This window comes from Macrobrachium rosenbergii, chromosome 53 (assembly GCF_040412425.1).
Source record: "Macrobrachium rosenbergii isolate ZJJX-2024 chromosome 53, ASM4041242v1, whole genome shotgun sequence".
Lineage (NCBI taxonomy): Eukaryota > Metazoa > Arthropoda > Malacostraca > Decapoda > Palaemonidae > Macrobrachium > Macrobrachium rosenbergii.
Genome location: NC_089793.1, coordinates 51480505 through 51496185, shown reverse-complemented (window position 1 = coordinate 51496185; position 15681 = coordinate 51480505). Strand labels below are relative to the sequence as shown.

Here is a 15681-nt window from a genome sequence, read left to right as displayed (position 1 = left end):
GTATGAGTGTGTGAATTGAAGAGTGTACCAAAAGAGCAAACTGCCCAAAAGACTAGATGACAGTCCTGATTCAAGTGCTGAGTTCAATTTGTTATCATATTACAGAAAGGAAATGAATGGAGTGTTAGATATGATGATAAGCGTGTTAGCTTCAAAATATGAAAATTTCAGGTCCTCATTCAGATCTTTTTCAAAGTTCCCAATCCTAATGTAACTGTCAGTGACAAAGAAAGCTTTTACAGAAGCCTTAAAATTTGGTCGGAATCGTACCCCTGTGAATTAGGCGACACCAAATCATTGTCTGTTGAATTAGAAGTTTTCAGGACTTATTTTCTGAGTATGTGGAGCAGCATCCTGAAGTAGATCAGAAAACCATCTGTACAGATTTTGCATTAAGAGCTCATAAAGAACATAATTTATTTCTCTATCTGTCAAAAAGTTTTCAAATTGTTTTTGACTGTACCACCTTCAGTAGTGTAAAAGTGAACGGTCATTTAGCAGGCTGAAGCTATTAAAAACTTATTTGCGAAACCGAACAAAAGGAAAACGTTTACATTGTCTGATGCTGCTAGCTTGTGAAAGTGATTTAACTGATCACTTAGATCTTCAAACGGTTGCTGCAGATGAATGGAAGGCAAGGAAAACTATATGGAGAATAAACATTTAAGACTGCACTCTCATTATGAAAATTGTATAGAAAATTTTCACTCTAATGAATCCCCATATTGTTTATTCATTCATCGCACTGAAATTAACGCTTTTTTTTTTCATCCCCTTCCAGCTTGACACTCTTTTTTTCAGATCAATAAATTATAATCTGTCTTTTCTTGGCATTATAAAATACTCTCAGGGAAAAGTGTTGTTGTTGTATAAAAAATATAAACAATAACCATAAAAAATTTTGTTTGTATATAATATTACCTATAGGATATTTATTGTATCTAATTCAACTTGGTCAAAATTACTAAGTAGTCAGAATTGCCTTTACACCCCTCAATCTGATGGTCCTTAAGGCATCCATGGTAAATATTATAGCAATCATTGAATAGAATTATATGAAAAGAAAACTGGATCTTCTGAAGAAGAGGTTGGGAGTTGTCCCTTTTGAAAATATATTCAAGTTGGAACAAGAAGGAAATGTACGAGTCAAAGAATTGCAAGATTCAAAGATGCTGCCAAAAGACTTTATGATAATAAAGGCTTTGCTATTCAGCGAGCAGACAGGACCACTGCTTATGTCCTGCTACCACTTTAAATGTAGTGTGAAAAATTGTGAAACATTTTGAGAGACTGTTTTAGACACATTACAGGAAACCCAGTCAGTAAGATTGAAAGACCCCAAACAAGTTAATGGATGTCATAGTCTCCTGGAAAGGAGGGAACTACTGCAAGAGTGCAGAGTTTTGATCGGTGGGGTCTTGTGACCCTCAATTTGACAGCTGGGAGAATCGTCTTCATGTGATTGAATCCTTCTATGGTAGTGAGCTGATGTTTGTCAATGGTAGCCCCATGGGGGACCTTGTCTTCCCTTACGAGGGAGATTTGCGCACCAGTGTCATCGAATGCGGTGACCTGGTGTGCGGAGTAGAGACCTCGAGGAGGTGCCATGAATATGGGACCTTCGGCAGGAGGGCCTAAGGCCTTAGGGTTTGTCACCGCCAGGGCAATGGTGGGTGTAGCTACTTTAGAAGGGCATTTTCCCCATAGGGTGGAGTACCCATAAGCCTTACAGGCTGTTCAGTAATTTGCACTGTGGTCTTTGTGTGGCACTGTCCTGGTGGAGGGATCAGGCCTTTTCGTTTTCACCCAGTGGCTGGGTTTGGCTTAGTTGGACATGGTCCCTTTGCAGAATTTAGAGGAACTCTGGCTGATTTTCAGCCTTTAGGTGGCACTGCTCAGTGGAATGCCCGAATTTCTTGCAATGATCACACACTGGTTTCTTAGGGTGGTGCCCGTTCTTGTGCTGCTGCTGAGAGCTGATTGCAGTAGGTGAGGAGAAGTAGAGCTTGCGCCCGTGAGAGCTAAGATGAAGATGGTTAGTGTCACAGCTGTCAGCCCAACGACAGCACTCAGTCACCATCTTAGGAGCCTTATCACATAGATAGGTAGCCAGGGCTGGTGGAGCATAGGATAGGAAGTCCTCAAGCTGGAAGAGCTCAAGGATGTCGTCCGCATTAGTGGCTTTGTGAGTACTTAGCCACCTTTGAAGGCAGCTCTTTTGAAGATCCACTTAGACCAGTTCTGGCCCACTTCCTTTGGCATGCTTCTCCATCTTTTTCTCCAACAGTCAGGAGTAATCTCAAAGGCTTTGGTGATAGCTTGGCGGACGAGGGCGAGATTTCCTTGGTCACCCGCTGGGAGAGCGGTGAAGGCGATGGCACCCTTTCCTTCAAGGTGCTTTCTGAGGATTAAGGATACTTCTGCAGGAGAGAGAGATGGTTGATAGGTCTTCAGGACCTACTCGACATGGCCAAGCCAGGCTTCAAGCTCAGCTTCATCCCATTTTCCTACGAGGAGCCTACACCCTGAGAGTCAAATGTGGAGAGGGCATTGGTGTGTTGTGCACGCCTTGGACTGCCACTGCGAGCTGATGCGCCCTTCCTTCCTCCCTCTCCTGTCTGTCTTTCTCCTTCTCCTGCCTTTCTTTCTCCTTCTCCTGTCTTTCTGCCTCTTCCCATTTCTCCTGTGCTATCCTTTCTCCTTCTCCTGTCTTTCTGCCTCTTCCAGTTTCTCATGTGCTATCCTTTCTTTCTCCTGTCTTTCCACCTCTTCCCGTTTCTCCTGTGCTATCCTTTCTTTCTCCTGTCTTTCCACCTCTTCCCGTTTCTCCTGTGCTATCCTTTCTTTCTCCGTTTCCTCCTTGGCCCCGTTTAGCTTCTTTCGGACCCAATCCCTCAGGGCTTGGCCGTCAGTTCCAATTCCTTCCCAGCCTCCACGTAGAACTTGAGCATGTCATTTTGTTCCGACCACGATATTCAAACCGTCGATCCTTTACATTAGGAATTACTTATGGCAAAGCTGGACACGGCCATTAAACTCTTGAACAAGGTGGTTAGGCAGTAACTACCATCAGGTAGGTGGGGAATACCCGCCTGCCCAGATGTAAACATTCCAGCTTTGCTTTCGGCCGTCATGCATTGCAGACGTGGTTTTGGATCTCTTTGCCCAACTGTCGTTAATCCCTTTATTATCCCAGTGGGATCTTTCCGTATTTTTGTGTATATATTACGTGTCTTTGATATTTATTAATATGCACACCCACGATTTGTGATAGCCTTGCAAGCCGTCGTTCCCCTGGGTCTGTGTCTTGGGTTTGATGGCCAAGGGCGTATTTAGAGGGGCGTAACTGAGTGGTAATGCTTCTCTTCCAGTAACCCTTTATTTAGATACTGAAGGCGTTCCCCTGTACGTTCGGAGATATTAGATTGGGACGTAACATCTTTGCTCCCCTACATTGATTGGGACGTAACAAGTGCGCTCCCCTTCTTGGGCTCCCACCCTCTATGTACAAGGGCATGACTACTTCCTTTCTACTTGTGCTGAGTTGTTTTTGCCACCTGCGCTATGGAGAGTTGCCCGGCGGGGAGGTTGCGGGCGTCGTCAGTAAGTTTCGCTTCCATGGTGGCCTCCCCTCCTTCCCTCTCTCTCCTTGTAGGTTCTTCCTTATCTCTCCTTCAAGAGAGATCTCTCTCCCTTGCCCTCTTTGCTCACTCGTTGGGTGAAGACTGTGGGGAGGGGGGGATGGGCGAGAGTAGTCGGCGATCTCTTCTCGGGGCCTCCTCTTGCTGCATAGGGCAGTCCTCCTTGAAGCGAGAGGAGTCTCCCTGTACTAATCATCTTTGCTTTTTCTTTCAGGTTGACAGTGAGCATTGTAGGCACATCAGTAGTTGGCTGGATATCTCAGTTGGGATATATTTGCATGAAGGAGTCCTGATGTTCATACAGTGTTGTTCAAAATTGACCACAGTACCTGGTTGGAATGGCATAGTGTCATGATGTTCTTTTCTTTTTATTTGTTTTATTCGTTTCTGGCTTTGTTTGTTGTTAGAGTCCCAGGAGGCTTAGGAAGACACAGTGCAGTTTTCTTACTTCATTAACACACTAGTAAAGAATACATTATATATACAAGTTAAGTGAATCGAAGTATGAGCCTTGTATCTTAACCCACAACTGGTGAGGCTCTCGACCTCACTCCATTAGGCCCTTGCTCTTCCCTTCTGTGCTTCTCTATCTATCTGCTTCTCTCTCCCTTTATGCTTGCTTATTGAAGGTTCTTCATAGGAAAATGTCCATCCCACCAACAGGCGGGCAATAGCCTCTGTTCCGCCTTGTAGACATCTTTAATGGTTGGAGATTATCTAACGATGTCCCTTTGGGTGTGATTAATTGACTTAATTCCCTCTTTCATGGGTGGATCTAATGATGTCACTGGAAGTCTTCAGGTTCCAGCAAAGTTGAAAGGTCAGCTCACAGGTGAGACAGGTAGGCATTTTTGTTACGACTGCGGCGTGAGATTACGGCTACAGAATGTTCCATGCTTCGTTATTCTCTCTCTCTCTCTCTCTCTCTCTCTCTCTCTCTCTCTCTCTCTCTCTCTCTCTCTCTCTCTCTCTGACTATCAGTTGTCTATTAATGGTTCCCTCTCATTTCTTTTTCTCTCCTTTATATTTACACTATACCTAACTAATATTCTCCTCGCTATCATTACATCAGTTCCACGTCGGGATCGTTCCGACTCTGTTCCCGCCCTAGGCACTGCCTCTGGCTTATCTGTGGTCCATCTGCTCCTGCTGTTTCCTGTGTTATGCTCCTGTTGACTTGGCGACAGTCTGCAGGTGGCTCTTCCTGGTCTCATGCCGCAGCTGTCCTGATCGTTCCTGTCACTGCTGTAGCTCCTGCCTTCCAACCGCTTCTGTAGCTCCTGCATCAGCTGTTCTGATCATGCCTGCTGCTTCTCCTGGTGGTCGTGTCCTGGGCCGCTTCCATTGTGATCCTGCCTAGCTGGCCTGAAGGTTACTATGTTTCGTGTCCACCATCCTGTAGATGTCGGAATGAAGGTGAAGGAAGTCGCCCTGTAGAAGTAGCTGCCGTCTTCTTCAGCTTATCTTCGATTTTGCCTTCTGCTGCCTCTTCCCTTCCTCTCCCGAGGTTCGAGGGTGTCCCAGGAACCGGATAGACCTCTGTCAGTCAAAGGAGAGGAAGGCTGCTTCTTTCCCCTTGATGTCCTTGGACATCTAGGGACTGCCTCCTTCCAAGGAGGCAGTGGGTCTCTTGTTGGCTCCTCCTGACCTTCAGGTCCAGGAACCAATTTGTTCTAGAGGCTCCGCCTTTAAGATGGGTGCTGCTTCGGGCGCTTGTTCGAGAGCCACCCCAAGTGCTCAAGATTCTGTGGAATTTCGAGTATCCCGATCTTGTCTGGAGAGTACTCTCCCCAACCCAGTTCGGGAGCAGTGCGAGAGAGGGCTGAGGCACCTAGGTGTCTCAGCTCTTCCTGCCGGCACTACAAGCGCTCCCTGAGTGCTTACCAGTGCTTGGTTGGCCTGATGTCTCAATCCTATCGGTGTGAACACCAGAAGAAGCAGGGAGGGGGTTCCTTTCGGGAGCCCTGTGGGACTTCTAAGGGACTGACTGTCTTTTGGGAGACAAGTTTCTCTCATTGGCTCTTCCCGCCCTTGGGCGGGAACCGATTCGCATTCTCCTCTGGGGTCTTGCGTTTTGGGGGCTGCGAGAGCGCGGCCTCTCAAGGCTGCGAGAGCGCAGCCTCTCAAGGCTGCGCCCTTGTTGCCAGTCTTAGAAGTCTGTGTCTAAGACTGTTTCTTCCTCTCTGGTTCTGAGGAAGCCCCAGGTTTCTAAGGTCCCACGAAGGTACACCCAGTCTTCTACCCTACCAGGAAGGTGTGTAGTAGTTCTCCTTTTAGCCCCCTGTCTGCCCTGGGAAGGGGCAAAGGTATGAGGAAAGGGGAAGGACAATAAGGGCAGCATTCTTTTTTGCCTTCCGCTGTTGAAAAAGGGGGTACCTGACGATTTATGAAGCAACATGGCACTGTACTGCCCGGAAACCTTCAAGTTCCAGCCACCCCTCTTCAATGTGCGGTCCACTTCCAGACTTCAATTCCTGGCTCATCTTCAACCTCGCCCTTGGGAAGAGGTGAAGGCATTGCTGAAGATGGTACAGTTAGTACTCATTAGGATGCATATTTGTCTGGGGACAAGAGATGACTTATCTAATTTGCCGGGACTTGACAGCCTCATCCGAGTTTGAAGCCTGATCTCACACTCAAGCAGAACACTTAGTGTCCAGACATGCTGGTGTTACGGCTTCAGTCTCATGTCAGCAAGTCAGAAAAGAGTGCAGTTATTCCTTGCTCGACAGGAACAACCAACTTGACAGTGGAGAGTCGTTTTCTTTCACCTGTAGTCCTTGGGAAAGCTGAGCCCTCATGAGTGGCTTCACCTTTGTTCTCTTCAGTGGAGAATGCAGGAGTTCTGGTTTCTGATAAAGAACTCTTTATTCCTTTCCATTCCTCCCTGGGAGGAAGTGAGTCGGGAATTAGCCTCGTCGCTAGATGACAGGAAGCTTTGATTGTCTCTTTACACTCCCCCTCCCATCATGCTCCTGTACTCAGGTGCATCAACTGAGGGGTGAGGCGCACACCTGGGAGAGTTGCTGCCTCCAGGTGAGTGGAACCAGAACAACAAACACCTCCGCATCAATATCCTGGAACTCAAGACAGCTTCCTTAGCTCTTCAAGAGTTTCAGGATCAAATGATGGGGCACTCTTTGGGTGCTGATGAGCATCAGTACCCTCATCCCCACGATAGTAGCATATGTCAGCAAGCAAGTGTAGTAACTGGCTTCCTTTCAACTCTACATGTTGGTGGTGCAAGTGTACAAGTGGGTGGTTGCACACTGGTGGAGCTGTTAACCAGGTACATTCTGGAGGACTGGAATGTAATGGCAGACAAGCTCAGTCACCTGGGTCAGGTGATTGGGACTTGGCCCCTAAACCCAGACATTTCAGAAGATTTTCCAATCTTTGGGACCTCCAACGATTGATAGACACAACAGAAATTGCCGTGTTCTGTTCTGTCGTTCCAGTACCATGGGCGTTGATAGGAGATGCCTTTCAACACCCATGGAAAAATCTTGAGGCTTACGCCTTCCCTCCATTTTGTCTAACCCATCGGGTGAGCAACAGGGTCATGATCACCCTAAATGTGATGATCCTGGTGGCTCCCAAGGAGCTACATGTTGAAGTGGTATCCAGACCTGCTAGCTCTACCATCCAAGGTACCAAGAGATTTCCCTTGACACAACCTGCTATACTAGCAGCACATAGAGAAATATCACCAGTCTGTGGCAGGTATGTCACTTCATGCTTGGAGGCTATCCAGCGTCTCGTGTGAGCTACGGGTTTCTTGTCACACTGTGTCAGAGATTTCTGGATACTTACGTATCCTCTGCAACTGAGTACCAGGAGAAATGGGTCGTCTCCTGTGGTTGGTGTCATCGATGGGGTCTCTCTCTGGTGGGAGCTGCTCTCAGCAGGTAGTGGACTAACTCGTCCCTCTTTGCCAAGAGAAACTTCTCTCCATCTCAGCTTGTTGGGCTACAGAGGCCAGTTGTACATTTCATGTGTTCAATTGCCCTTAGCCAAGTCCTTCTACTGAAGGGCATCGATCTCCCTTCCTCATGGGAGATCTACATGCTGATAAGAAACATCAAACAGTTTTGACCTCCCTGACAAGTCATCCGACAGGGATTGACCATCAAGACTGTGTTTCTTCTTATCCTTCTTTGTTCCACACAACCAGGAAGAGAGGACTTCAACAAAAGAGTTGGTGAGCTATGTGGCCTCCGATGCAAGCACTCAAGGAGATAAGGATCTGTTACGCTTGAGTTTGTCCTGGAATTCGTAGCAGACTCAGAATCCATCAGTCCCTGACACCAGATTTGAATCCCATTCAGTCCCCTCTCTAAGGACATGGTTAATAGTCATCATGGCAAGATACTACTGTATCCAGTCAGAATGCTGTGGTACTTTCTTATGAGGACTCAACATCTCAGGCCTGAGAGTCTTCGTTAGTACTGGTTCAACTAAGAAAGAAGTGTTCAAGAACATGATCTCTTTCTGGCCTTATGAGACTATCAAGCAAGCGTACTCCACGTCTGACAAAGTAGACAGGAGTACATTCTGAGTAAAACCTCACGAGGTATGGGACATTGGTCCATCCCACGCACTCCTAAAGAACTTGTCGGTTCTCCTGGTATTAGGACAGAGTGTGGTCTAGACAATCCACATTCACATCTTTTTACCTTCAGGACGTTGCCCACAGGGCTTGAACATGTATTTCCTTGGCCACTGTGGTGGCTGCTCAACAAATTGTGTAGCTCACCCAGATCCCCTAGGAACAGAGGCGTCGTGAGGTTGGGGGGGGGGGCCTTGGGGGACATATGTCCCCGGGCGCAGCATTGTGGGGGCGCCAAACTGAAGTTGAGAAGACATCTATTTTGGGGGAAATGGGGTGATGAAACCAGCAACTTAGAATCTTTAAGTTTTTATGAGCTTTCAGTACATATTTTATATTTAACGAAGATTGACTTCCTTTATTGTTCATTATATATAAATGTAATCATTATGTGTTAATTACATATAAATGTAATCATTATGTGTTAATTACTATACTATCAAATTTTATTACGTACTTATCAAATAAGTGGTTCAGTGACTGAGTCAGTGCAAAGAATTGGATAGTTACCCCCATCAATCTAGTGTTTCGTTTTCTTTCGTGAGCATTTTTTTTTGCATAGCAAACTGTTGACAACAATTATTTCTGCAATTTCATAAAGCTGAGGCTGATGTTACTATCAATACATAAAATATTTTATTTATTTATCTTTTGCAACGAAAAATATAGTGAGAAATTTTAATGTATGCAACCTTTTTTCATTCTTGAATGAGAAAGACGTCAGTCACAACACTGTCAAGCTGTCAACACAGTTTCACAATTTTATACACGCCGTGAGAATCAAGGTATGAAAAAGTTAGCACAGACGGTAGCCACAGAGCCCAGGCCCCAGAGGTAGACTAAATCAATTTTACTAATACTAGACTAGGAAGCGATTTGCTAGTTTGTCTCAAGCGGCTATTACAAGGGTAAGTTTTGCGTGAGGACAGCACCTGGTATTCCATCAACCATCCTCTCAGCATGCTCAGGCTAGCATAATCACGATATACTGCTTAAACAAAGTGTCCAATCCAAAGTCCCCTTCATATTTGTCTGCTGAAGTTCAAAATTAATTCATCCAGATAATTGTATTTACTGTTAAAGCACTTTAGTGAATGACATCCGAAGAGCTAAGTATTACGGTATAATGCTTGATTCCACTCCAGATGCTGCACACAGGGAACAAATGTCAGAGATAATAAGATATGTAGAGATAAACCATAAAGAAAAAACAGTTTGCGTGAAAGAGAGTTTCCTTGGATTTATTCAAGTACGCCAAAAGGGTGCAGCAAGTATATGGTAAATGCAGTAATGCAACAGCTGGAGAAAGATCATTTGCCTTTTGAAGACTGTCGTTGTTCTCAATGTTATGATAATGCTGCTGTCATGTCTGGACACAAATCAGGAGTACAACAAAGACTTGCTACAGTGAACCCTAAAACAATATATGTGAACTGTAACAACCACTCGCTAAATTTGGCTGGGGTTCATTCCGCTAGTCATGAGGTGGTGATGGTCAATTTTTTGGAACTGTGCAGGCAGTGTATGTTTTCTTTTCAAGGTCGATCTATAGATGGGAGAGATTAAAGAAGAATTTTCCTATATCTGTGAAAGCTGAATCTGAAACACGCTGGAGTGCTAGAGCTGATGCAATTCGACCCATACATGAAAATGTGGGGGATTTGGTCCAACTTTTAGAGACCATCGGAAGTCATTTGAATGAAACGGATACCAGAAGTGAAGCAACACAGCTATTGAGCAGAATTTTGACATTTGATTTCTTTGCTGCACTAAGAAGTTTTTGGAACATTTTACTTACCAAGATTGACAGAGTCCAGAAGTGGCTGCAGGATCCAAAATTGAATTTCCATGAGGCAGCACAAGATACCCAGGCGTTGCAAGTTTATTTCCTTGCTAATCGGGAGGATATCTGCCAGACATCTATCAAAAAAGCAAAGGAGCTCTATCATGCTTGGGATGTGAAAATTGCCAGACGATGTAGAGTGAGAAAAAAAATGCCTGGTGAAACTGGAGATGATGCTGCTACTGCTGCAGGCCCCATTCTCAGCAGAAAATGAGATGCAACGTCTGCTAAAAGGTACTATTGACAGAATGCATAATGAAATGGGCGAACGGTTCATCAGACTACATAACTTGCACTCAAAGTTTGGCTTTCTTTTGGATATTAAGGAGTTGCTATCTACAACCAATGAAGCATACATCAAAGAAAGGTGCATTAATGTGGCAAGTTTCTATGACACTGACTTATATGGCTTGGAACTGTTCAGCGAAATTGTAGATTGCAGAATGCTGCTTAAAACACGAGATGATGTTCTGATCACCAACCCACAGGAATTACTTCGTTTCATTGTACAATATGGGGACGAAAGTGTTTTCTCAAACCTTCGAGTTGCCCTTCAGATACTTCTGACCATTGCAGTATCAATTGCTAGTTGTGAGCGATCATTTAGTAAGTTGAAACTTATCTTGTCGCATCTGCGAACATCCATGGGGCAAGAGAGATTGTCAGCTTTAACTGTACTAAGTGTAGAGCAAGAGATCGCAAACAAAATAAACTTTGATGACGTGAGAGACAGATCTGCGGCTGTAAAAGTTAGAAAGTTAAAACTGTAAACACATTGTAACGTGCATCAATACTTAATGTCCTACAATTCATTGTCAGTCCTTTTCTTTGTTTAGGTTTTCTGTTAATATCTAATTATCTTTACATTCTAATACCTTTATACCGTCTTATTTCCTTGCATATGGTTGATCCTAAGCATCCATCACTTCAATCTTTTGTTTTCATTACTTTGACGCACGTTAAACATTCTTTAAAGAAACGTAAGGTTTATAGTTAGTTCTTATCAGTTTTCTTTTCAGGCATTATAACTATTCGGTCTTTTTACCACAAATTCTATTTTTTTCTAGTATTAACTTGTATGCTGGCAACAAATTGTAGATTTCCATGATTTTCTTAGCCCCCTGTATTCCCTAATGTTTAACTCCTTTTTTTACTCAAATTTATTTAATTTGCCATTTGTCTTTGGTTATTAAGAGTTACTGGTTACTGTGATGCTTTACTATAACCTGCATTTTAGCTATTTTATCAACATTTTGGGATTTATTTATGAGGGCTAATGATTAATTAATTGCAGTAAAATAAACTATTTCAGTTTGCAAATTCGGTTTGTGTTCTATCGTCCCAGAATATTATCATGCAAATTAGAATGTTTTGTTTTCAACACAATAATAAAGGCAAACATTTCCTGCCAAGATTAGCACACTCAAATGAAAATAGTCCTCCCCCGGCCGGGCCCCCCTTTTGGGGGCGCCATAAAAGACTTTGCCCCCGGGCGCCAGCAACCCTCACGACGCCACTGCCTGGCAACCACTCCGTTGTTTCACTCTGTTCTTCGTGGCATTTCTTTTTATATATACAGTATATATATATATATATATATATATATATATATATATATATATATATATATATATATATATATATATATATATATATACAGTATGTTCTTTATTTACTTAAAGTTAGTGTGTGCGTGTTCGCTGCCTTGCAATCGGCAAAATGAAACTTTTCTGCCAAGCTGCTACACAGAAACCACACGACGTCCCTAACACCCTAATAGTGAGGTTAATGCCCAACATATTTCAGAAAGTGTCCCAAAATGAACTCGTAACGAACCTCCCTAAGATAACGACAGCAGTTAACATTCACGAATCCATGGCTCTTGGAATTCGAGAGTATGCCTTTGACTTTGACGTTGCAGCGAGGCTTAGAGCAAGAGGGGAATTGTCCCTAAAGGTGAAGGAATGTTAATTGTTGTGGGTGAGTACTAGTGGGCATCCTGTTGTGGAATGCCCCAACAAGGACGTGGAAAATGTCGTTAATTGGCCATACAGAAGCCAATGAAATGTCCTGGGAATGCTCTTTGAGAATTCTTATTGAAAATGAGCTTAAAAAAAGGAATGAGTGCTCTCGTCATTATTTAGTCCTGGAGAATTTAATGAAATTCTCATTATGATAAAACCAAATTGTGTATTTACAATATAAAAAGTAATTATGTAAACACAATAAGCATTCAGAAAGATACTAAAAATATTATGCGCCAGGATTATGTTTATGAATAGAATTAAACTGCTATCAGATTAATATACCCACTATCATTCTACCCCCGCAGTGGAGTAGTGCCGTCAGTGCACTTCACGAGGTGCACTGTAGGCATTAGTAGCTGCAAGCCCTTTTAATTCCTTTCACTGTACCTCCGTCCATATTCTCTTTCTTCCATCTGACTTTCCAGCCTCTCCTAACAATTGATGTCAAGTACAACTGTGAGGTTTTCTTCTGGTCCAACCTTTCAGACCTTCCTCCTTACTGCCAATTTCCGTTTCAGCGCTGAATGACCTCATAGGTCGCAGCGCTTGGCCTTTGGCTTAAATTCTGTATTATTCAACTGTTGTTGAATTGAAGCTGGAGGAAGTGAAACACAAAGCTAAACTAATTTCGTAAATCTCGAGGTCTGAACAAAGCTTCCAAAGGGAGTTTTGATCATTTCCAAATACTTGATGAAGAACCCAACAATTTAGAGTCCAGGATATTTAAAAAAAAAAATCTGTTACTATCATTAAAACTGTCTTAACCTCGTCTGAAGGATTATGTTTATGTATGAAATGCATGTTATACTAAAAGAAAAGTATCTTTCTAAAAGTTCTGTCAATATAAATATTATCTGTTTTGGGAAAAATTCTTTACATTTTTCATTTTTCTGTAAGCAGCAAAAGTGGAGAGACTTAACAAGCACAGGAAATCTTCCTGACAGGTAGAAATCCCATAACAACAATAAATTAACAGGAATCTAGACGCTTCGATAACCAGACATTGGGGAAATGAACAGCAGGCTACATACCGTATGCTGCTTTCCATCCTTTTGAAAGAGCGGTCCGGCCCTTCAAGCAACGGGAATAAGAAGCAGAGAGAGATCGGTGTTGGTGGGAGATGAAAAGATTTTGTGAGAGCATCATAATTTTATTGCAAGCAAGGTTTTGAGGGCGTTTTATTAGCTAAGATGAACTGACACATTTCATAGTTTGATATATGCTAATAGATAGTCCTAAACACACAAACTCACACACACACCCATGTCATATTTTCCTGTTTTGTACATTATTTCCCACCAAAAACTCGATCGATGTAGATCCCTCATCTGAGGCTTCGATCATGCAATTGAATAATGATACCACAGTAATTGTGTTTAAGTATTTTCAACGATAAGTCAAGACCCAATCTGGACTTTGTGACCTTCTCACTGATCTAGAGACAGGAGTTTTTAAATCACGCATTCGTTGAAGTGGAAAGAAATGGAGTTAAAAGCCTACTAAGGTTCACTTTCCAGGATAAAAGTTTGCCATCCCTCAAGAAATGAAATCCTCTATTTCTCCATTTCTAGATACTTCTCTCATGCGGTGCACTGTAGGCATTACTTGAGGTTCTTTGCAGCGTCCCTTTGGCAACGGTTTTCACTCCTTTTACTGTACCTCCGTTCACATTCTCTTTCTTCCATCTTACTTTCCACCCTCTCCTAACAATTGTCTCAACATTATTTTCAGCGCTGAATGACCTCACAGGCTCAAGCGCTTGGCCTCCGGCCTAAATTTTGTATCTCAGTTTTAATCCATTGCTGGATACTTCCGTGTTCTCTAGTCGTGTGAAACGGGAACTGACGTCCGCGTTTCCTTTCCCCTGCTTCTGCAACTTGTTTATTTTTGTCTGTTCACGCTTCCCGTGTGTAACGTTCATTCCCATTCTTCGTGTTTACTTTGTAAGCAGTTTGTTTCGCAGTGTCCAATTCGTTTTCTGACTTCAACGCGAATGCCAGTGTTTGCATCTTCTACATGCGGCCTCATTCTGGGGAGTCATGTTCCTTTTCCTGTTTGGCGAGAGTGATCGTGGCTCCTTTTCGCTATGCACTCGTAGGGGGATAGTGCCGGCAGTGTATCTCACGTGGCGCACTGTAGGTATTACTAAAGGGTTTGTGCAGCATCCCGTAGGCCCTTAGCTGCACCCACTTTTTATCCTTTTACTTTACCTCCATTCCCTTTTTTCCTTCAGTGTTGCTGTTCAACCTCTCTCACTCTTACTTCCTGGTACATCTGTGGGGCTCTCTGCCAGTTCTACCTTTAGATCCTCAGACTTCATCTCATTTTATTCTGGATTTTTTGTCTTCTATCAGACCACTCCATCTCCCTCTTCTCACAGTTCTTCATTGGAGGGGTGGGTAGAGCTCTTGGCTAGCACGCTGTTGGCCCAGCGTTCGACTCTCCGACCGGCCAATGAAGAATTAGAGGAATTTATTTCTGGTGATAGAAATTCATTTCTCGGTGTAATGTGGTTCGGATTCCACAATAAGCAGTAGGTTACGTTGCTAGGTAAGCAGTTGGTTCTTAGACATGTAAAATAAATCTAATCCTTCGGGCCAGCCCTAGGAGAGCTGTTAATCAGCTCCTCAGTGGTCTGGTTAAACTAAGATATATTCAACTTTTTCCCTCTTCACACTGTCTCGAGCGCTGAATGGGTGAAGGTGCTTCAGTGCTTGACTGGGCTGCCTTCGTTTCTTAAAACTTCAAAATTGAAAGAATGAACAATATATTGAATTTTGATTTTGGCCAGCCAAAAAAACATGAGACTAATTGAGAACTAGCTCCAAAATACCAATCAACTAATAAAATCCAAATGTTCTGAAAGGTTCGTTAAAATAATACTTAGCATTAAACACTAAGTAGAATTATTTTGTTAATATATATATATATATATATATATATATATATATATATATATATATATATATATATATATACATATATATATATATATTAACCTGATTATTGCCGATTTTGAACGACAGTAAACTCCATGGAAATAATAACTGCAGATATTTCAAGTGACTGAATATCTGGAGGCTTCCTATAAGTGCTTCTTATATTATGTGATTTTAAGAAATTCAATCGAATAAATTTTTTATATGACGCATTGAAGAAGCACTCACAGCATGTGCTTCCAGATATTTAGTCAGTTAATGTATCTGCAATTATTATTTCCATGGAATTTACTGTCGTTCAACATCGCCAATAATCAGGTTAATATATATATATATATATATATATATATATATATATATATATATATATATATATATATGTATATATATTATAATTTCTTTGTTATATCGTGAACATTCTGGTACGTCCTTATATGACGTGTTTATTTCATTTCGTTTGAAATTTAAAAGACTTACAACCTTTCTTTGTAATTAAGCAATTTCCTCTTCTTTGATATGATCACGCCACTTTGTTCCAGAAACCCTTGTCTTAGTCTTTCCTTGAATTCATTACTACTGCACCATAATGTTACCTCTGTTCCTTCTTTCACGTTTCTCTGAT

At 42.6% G+C, this 15681-nt stretch overlaps 1 protein-coding gene across 1 annotated transcript; it reads left to right on the top strand.

Moving 5' to 3' along the window:
- Window positions 1-10341: 10341 nt before the first annotated feature.
- On the top strand, window positions 10342-10863 carry LOC136834150 (zinc finger MYM-type protein 1-like). The gene has a single exon (XM_067096413.1). It carries the CDS (start codon window positions 10342-10344, stop codon window positions 10861-10863), a length of 522 nt encoding a protein of 173 aa, XP_066952514.1.
- The last annotated feature ends 4818 nt before the right edge of the window (window positions 10864-15681 follow it).